A 7,500-nucleotide genomic window follows, 5' to 3' on the forward strand; every position below is an offset into this window, starting at 1 on the left:
TGATGTTGGGCTTTTTCCTGTGGGTGTCCATGTCGTATTCATGTCACGAATGCGGTATGCAAAAGCGTGGCACGTTTGTGTCAGCTGCTTCAGGTTTAACCCGTTCCAAAGTTAATATGTTTCAGATGAATGGCACTGCCCAAACGACAAATTCATAAGAGAAACTACAATCACACGTAGCACTAACAAAAGATTGTACAATTTTAGTATGAATCAGTCGTTGTACTTGTTCCTAGTTAAAGAATTGACAACCATTTCACGAACGCGCCGTCGGTAATTCACTCTACGCTCGATCAAAACAAACGGGATGAGAGGGATCGTGTGTTTATGAATAAATCTTCCTCATTTTATCTCTGTATATACTGTACATATATGCGTATCTTTAATATATCATACATACAGATTTAATGTGTACATATTTCATATAATTATATACTTTAATTTTACGTTCCTGACTACTTTTACCATTCATTTAACTTCACTCTCCTTCGAAAAGTCCGATAAGAGGTAAACAAACTCAAAATCAGCAGAGAATCTGTGTTTTCCTAAAAGGGTTTGTAATCCAAGTCTAGGACAATGCTCATATTAAGTATTGGTAAGAAAAAATACAGTAAAATTATGATTTTTTTTTTGCCCATGTAACTATCGTGACAAGCCTACCCCCTTGTCACGGAGTTTCCACGATTGTTCCAATACTTTCCACGACTTTGCCACTCTTTTGACACGAACTCGCGCTTTTAGAATACAAACGCGGCATTTTCATGTCGTGTACACGGCGCGCTTAGGGACTTAGAATACGGCTGTAGGTCATGCAGTTCACCTCCGCTACACCTTGGTCCTTCATGTTCTCGAGGATTTCATTTTCATCCATCGTCTTCAAAACCCTGTGAAAGATTACTCCTCTACAGGTATTTGCCCAATAGGGATAGTTACTTTCACTGTGAGATCATGAATCTACGTGAGTTTAAATGAATTCTTAATCTTGGAAACGAATTGCACTTTTGAAAGGAGGCTACCATCCCGCAATTTACGGACAAAATCAAAATCGCCGTACACTTTACCATTAAGGACCTATCTGATGATAAAGGGGTTAACGTTCTGAAGCGACTGATTTTCAATCACGCATTTAACTGCCACAAACCTTGCATTCTCTGGATTGAAAAAAGAGGTCGTTTAGGTTTGTCATTAGCAGGGATTCCGTTACTCATTATCGAGTTGGTTGTAGATTGGTTGGTAAATTTGGATAAAGACGCAACCAAACCTCTAGGCACGAAACGATATTTTTTCTGGTAGTTTTCGTTCTGTTTTGTACAGTTTCGCTACTCATTTCCATCGGAAACTTTTCGTTGTTGAGTTACACCCCCCCCCTCCCTCCCTCCCCACACGCGCGCCACCGTCGATACGGAACTAACGAATTCTGGCGCGAAATTTAAAGGGCTTTTTTGCGTAATCAAAACCCAACCCATAAACCTAACCTAACCTAGTTTTTGGGTTTGCCCTAGCAAAGGGGGGGGCTTCGCCCCCCCCCTGGCCCCCCCCCCACTTTTAAGGCCACTGCGTGGCCGGTAACTTTTCAAAACGAACGTCCACCACCGACCAAGGAACTGACCGATTTTTTGTCTGCCCTAGCCAAAGGGAGGCTTCGCCCCCCCCTGGACCCCCCCTTATTTAACCACTGCGTGGCAGGTTCACTTTCAATGACCGATTTTAGCCTGCCCTAGCCAAGGGCACTTCGTAGCATCTGACTTTTATCTTCGAATGTTACCACTTCTTACCTTAATTGGAGGCGTGTGAGGGGCCGGGTTGTAATTCACAGTTTTTGCACTCCATTTCCATTGGCAGAGCACCGTGGTCACGTAATTATTTCAGTGATGCAGCGTTATCTTTATAAAAAAACATGATGAATTCCCACGGAGTGTACCTACGTCTTGCACACAATGCAGCCATCTCGAAACTGATTTTGAAATTCAAGCAAAGACCCAGACTCTATGGTCAATTGTCTGTGATTGGTCGATCATTTTGTCGGTTAGACCTATTGTTTCCCTATTGGTGCTATTATTATCACGTGACAGTATTGCCGTCTATCGATACTTTTTTGTATTTCCGCGGGGGAGGTTGGCGCATGCGCAGAGCCGATATTTTTCAGTCAGATGTTTGTTAAGACGGTGGAATCATCTCTCCCGTTAATCGTTTTTAATTATTTTCAAAATAATATATCTCGGTTATTTTTCGTTTCCAGAAGAAAAGAGCTTTTATGGGTTACGTCATAATTAAAGCTACGTCATGCTCAAAGGTTTGTTTTTTCGCTACGTGTGGTTGCGTCTTTATCCAACAATACCGATTGGTTATGGGTCGTCCCCCCCCCCTCGAGGAGGAGGAAGGGTAGCCAGGGAGTCATTCATTCTGGGTTTCAGTAAGTCCAATCCCTGGGCCTGAACCGTTTCCTGAAGGGACCAAAAAAACCTTAACTATTTTTAGCTCTCTTAACTATTTGTAACTTAACTATTTGTAACTCTCTCTTAGCAATAGCTAAGAGAGAGTTACAGTGTTACGTATTCTCTCCTCCCTCAGTGGAAGCCTGGCTGCGTTCTCCAGTAACAAAGAGGGATTTGAGTTTTGTGTGAGACACCTTACTGCCGAGCCTGCCCAAAGCGAGGGACGGTAATTTGGTGCCCACCCCAGCGAAAACGCCGTGAAGGAAAGTCACAAATATAAAGGAAAATTTTTAGTTTGAGAGAAAATTGCGCCCAAAGGACGCCCCAGGCTACTGAGCCTCCCTTCCCAGGGGTCACAATCCGTAAGGGCTACCCAGGGGTAGAAGAGTACTGAGGGTCTTGGGTGGGGTGCTGACTACGACTACTGTAGCCTCGTGTAATCAGGCGAAGTAAAAAAACACGTTGCTTGCTTGCTTGTTGGATTTATTGGCTATCAACCAGCGGCACAAGCCAAGGTTATTAAGCCAATGATTCCATTTTATTTTATCATCTATATAAGGTCATAAAGTTTTGTCTCCTTTAGAAAAGTGATTACTTTTTGGATGGTTTTTTCATCGTTTGATAATAAATTTTTAATATTAAATTCTATATTCTTTATTTGTGTGTATTTTTTTTATATATTGTCTTTTATTATTATATCTTTGGCATGATGTTAATATATGTGCCACTGTTAGCTGTCGGTTGCAGTGGTCACACTGAGAAGGGAAATTATTTTCAATATAGGGATTGAGGTGGGTAATTCGTGTGGCATTGACCCTCAGTCGGGCCAGCACCACCTCATCCCTTCTATTTTTCCTGTGGGCTGTGTCCCACATTATGACTTCTTCTTTGGTCTTGTTGGTTATGGTGAGGTCGGTCCACTCACTATGCCACAGTAGATGGATTTTTGCTTTTATAAAAGAGACAAAACACCTGAGATCTGTGCGGACAATACCAGGCTCCAGATCTTCAGTCGACCCGGCTAGTTTGTCAGCCTGTTCATTTCCATGGATACCCGAGTGTCCAGGTACCCATATCAGTTTGATTGATTTATTGGCACTATGCAATTTACGAATGATATTACCCTGTATTTCATTATAGGTGGTTTCTAGTGATTTAATGGCTTTAATTGAACTTAACGAGTCTGAAAAAATGACTATTCTATCGTGGGTCGTCGATAAGGCAAAATCTAAAGCTTTATCTATTGCAAAAAGTTCGGCAAGAAAGATCGATGTATAATTCGGCAATCGAAATCTCAACTGACATTCAGTCGACCATACACCCGCTCCCACACACTCGTCTGTCTTGGACCCGTCGGTATATAAATGAAAAAATGAAAAATGTTTAATTAGGATCTCTCTGAACCTCTGGCGTACCTCCACCTCCGACACCGTGGCTTTGGCTGATGGTAGCCAGTCTACTAGAGTGGAAAAATTGGGTGTTTCCCACGGTGCTATATTTGACTGAACCAGGGTATCGATGGTAGAGAGATCTATACCGACTTTATCTGTGAGGTCATGGAGTCTATTGCCCAGCGGCTTCCCGCCGCGTTGCTGGGGCCCTAACTGCCGGCGCAAAACATCCCTGTTGGGATGTTGGGGCTGCCTGGCTACCTTCGCGGCATAGGTCAGCGCTAGCTGGCCGCGTCTAAGACGGAGGGGAGGTACTCCCGACTCTACCTCTAGGCGCTCGGTGCGAGTGCACTTAAGGGCTCCAAGACAGACGCGTAAACACGCATTCTGCACAACATTCAAACCTTTCAGAGTTGAGCTCGTTGCCGAGCCATACACGATTGACCCATAATCTACTTTAGATCTAATTAGGGATTTATATAACATCAGTAAAGACTTTCTATCAGCTCCCCATTTGTGTCCAGAAATGCACTTTAATAAATTGAGTGCTTTTTGACATTTATTCTTTAACTGACCAATGTGGTCTTTCCAATTTAGTCTACTATCAAAGAGTAGACCAAGAAATCTAGCTGAATTTTGAATAGGTATTGGGTGGTTGTCTAGAGTTAGCCTGATGTTGGGCTTTCTCCTATGTGTAAAAACCACGCCAATACTCTTTCTAATGGAAAACTTAAAACCCCACTGGAGGCCCCAGTTATGAATCATATCCAGTGCCAATTGGATCTGATTTGCCGAGAACTCTGCATTATTGCTGGAGTGCCATAATGCACAATCATCGGCGTACAGTGAGTATTTAAGATTCCAAGGAGGAGATAGTAAAATGTCGTTTATCATACATAGAAATAGTGTTGGAGACAAGACACTTCCTTGTGGGACCCCGTTTGCCTGGACAAAAATGTCCGAGAAAGTGACATTGTCAGAAAACAATTTGACAGAAAACGTTCTGTCAGAAATGAAATTTTGGATGAAACAAGGCAAGTTTCCACGTAATCCGAAAGCATAAAGTTTTCTGAGTAGGCCATGTCGCCAAGTCATGTCGTAGGCTTTTTCTATATCTAAAAATACTGATATCAAAAAATGCTTTTTGGCAAATGCCTCATGAATATGACTTTCCAGTTTTACTAGCTGATCGAGAGTTTGACGTCCCTTTCGGAAGCCGCACTGCTCGTCAACTAGTAAATTTCTGGTATTTAAAAAATGCAATAGCCTACTATTAACAATTCTTTCCATGACCTTGCATAAGCAACTTGTCAACGCAATTGGGCGGTAAGAGATGGCGGATCTGGGATTTCCCCCTCCTTTCAATATGGAAATGATGTGGGCGAAGTGCCATGAATTTGGAAAAGTCTTTATTGTAATCAAAGTTATCTCCTGTGGCAAAGTGAATTTGTTGCAGCTCGGCTGCTTCCTTGGTGGTCAGGAATGCAGGGTTGTAGTTTTCCGAGCTGCTTGTATAAGAGAACTGCCTGGCGATTGTGTTAGCAATGTCTCTAGGTGAATCATAATTTCTTCCCTCATGAGTGATGTTTCTTATTTTAATTGATGTTCTTTTTCTATTAATTCTATTGACTGTGGACCAAACCTCTGAAATTTTGGTGTTACTATTTATCGTAGAGACAAAGCTTCGCCAGGAGTCTTTTTTGGCTTGTCTGATTGTTCTACGAGCCCTAGCTCTCGCTTGTTTGTATTTGCGAAAGTTCTCGTTGGTAATATTATTATGGAAAACCTGTAGGCCCTATTTCGTTCACATAGCGCTCTGCGGCAATCTGGTGTCCACCATGGAACTCTATGCTTAACGCTATCTGTCGAAGTCTTAGGGATGGTTGCCATTGCTGCATTTATAATACAATTTTGAACATTGTTTACTTTATCATCAATGGTTTCTCCAACAACTTCGAGCTTGACGCTCCTTGTGAAGGCGACTCAATCTGCTCTTTTTACGTTAAATTTGGGTGCTGAAGGCGTCCTCGTGGTGTCGCATGAATATTGAATACAAATAGGAAGGTGATCGCTTCCCAACGAGTCGTCAATGGTGTGCCACAGGCACTTGGCTGCTAGTGTTGAGGAAACCAGTGATAGGTCAATAAAGCTCAAATTACCGGTATTATCGTCTATTCGCGTTGGACTACTATCATTTAGAAGGACCAGATCAGAGTCGTTGATCTACTTAACTACTTGCTCACCTCTACCATTCACCCGCAGGGAACCCCATGATGTATGACGAGCATTGAAATCACCTAGAATTAATTTATTGTTTGGCAGACTGTCTTGAATAGCAAAAAGCTCATCATAGATTAACATTTTATCAGGTGGACAGTAAGCTGAGCATATAGTCAGATACGTGTTATTGAATTTTACTTTGCATGCGACGTGTTCCAAAGTAGAATTAATCGTCACTTCAGTGAAAGGGAGATTCTGGTGGATGTACATGGCGACTCCGCCTCCACCCCTTCCCTCTCGGTCTTTTCTACAAAGATGGTAGTTTCTTAGCGATACGACCTCGTCAGAGACTTGGTCGTTTAAATGGCTTTCTTGTAGTACGATAATATCGGGAGCATAGGACGAGGCTAATAATCTAAGAGAGTTTAATTTTGATCTAAGACTTCGACAGTTCCATTGTATGATGGTATACGCGTGGATTACGTTTTATGGGGTTTGGAAGTGCCTTGTCCGCCGGTTTTTATTTTCTTTTTTTGGGAGGGAGGCGCCTCCTCCTCTCCCTCGCTTCCCGAGGGCCTCTCTCGGGAATTTTTGGAGACAGTAGCCTCCATTGCCTGCTCCCCTCCACTAGAGAGACGCCCGGCGGAAGATGATCTGCTCTTACGAGCAGAACTACCACCAGACGAAGTTCTAGTAGGGGTCGCCTGGACTAGAAGGTACGATCCGGATTGTGATTTGGTATCGTCCTCCTTAAGATGCTGTTTTTGCTGGGTTGATTCAGCAATTTTTTTAATTGTTTTATTCAATTCTTTGATCTGATTCATTAAGTCCTTTACCGTTTCTTTCAATTCTGCAATTTCCTGATCCTTAACTGCGAGCTGCTGATTAACACTGCTTGCACTGGAAACAGTGTTAGTTACTGCTGAGGCGTAAGAAGTATTGGGTTTGCTTGTCAAACCTTCCACTTTCTTCTTGGCCTCACGTTAGCTAACATCGTGTTCTCTCATGTATGCTAATGTCTCAGTCTCCTTCTTCAGACTACTGCATTCAGCAGAGCCTGACTGATGGGGACCTCTACAGTTAGCACACTTGAGTGTCTTTTCCGTGCATTCAGTGGTATCGTGATTTCCAGTACATTTACCGCAAGTGAATTTGTTAGTGTCCTTATCATTGCATCTTAATGAAGTGTGTCCAAATTTTTGGCATCTATTACACCGCATTGGCTTTTGAATGTAAGGTCGTACTTGAACAATCTCATATCCGATTTTGACAGTACTTGGAATTTTATTTGAAGCAAAGGTCAAGAAACACAATCCGGTCTTTGTTTGCGCATTCCCATCCTTCTTGGTCATGCAATTTACGTCTACGTTTTGGTCATTCATGGCATCAAGAATTTCGCTTTCTTCCATTGTCCTCAAATCCCTGTGAAAGATTACTCCCTTACAGGTATTTGG

The 7,500-nt window shown here is 42.5% G+C and overlaps 1 protein-coding gene across 1 annotated transcript in view; it reads left to right on the top strand.

Annotated features, from left to right (window-relative positions):
* The first annotated feature begins 49 nt into the window (after window positions 1–49).
* The window catches only part of LOC122254633 (dynein intermediate chain 2, ciliary-like), a 28,768-nt gene continuing 21,317 nt past the window's right edge, over window positions 50–7,500 (top strand). The window contains exons 1-3 of the mRNA XM_086538831.1: window positions 50–54; window positions 2,754–2,814; window positions 3,170–3,292. Of these exons, the coding sequence (XP_086394957.1) occupies window positions 50–54; window positions 2,754–2,814; window positions 3,170–3,292 (189 nt within the window). The remainder of the gene's footprint in view (window positions 55–2,753; window positions 2,815–3,169; window positions 3,293–7,500) is intronic.

Source organism: Penaeus japonicus, unplaced genomic scaffold (genome assembly GCF_977035675.1).
Source record: "Penaeus japonicus unplaced genomic scaffold, GWHDUDI00000001_assembly GWHDUDI00000008, whole genome shotgun sequence".
Lineage (NCBI taxonomy): Eukaryota > Metazoa > Arthropoda > Malacostraca > Decapoda > Penaeidae > Penaeus > Penaeus japonicus.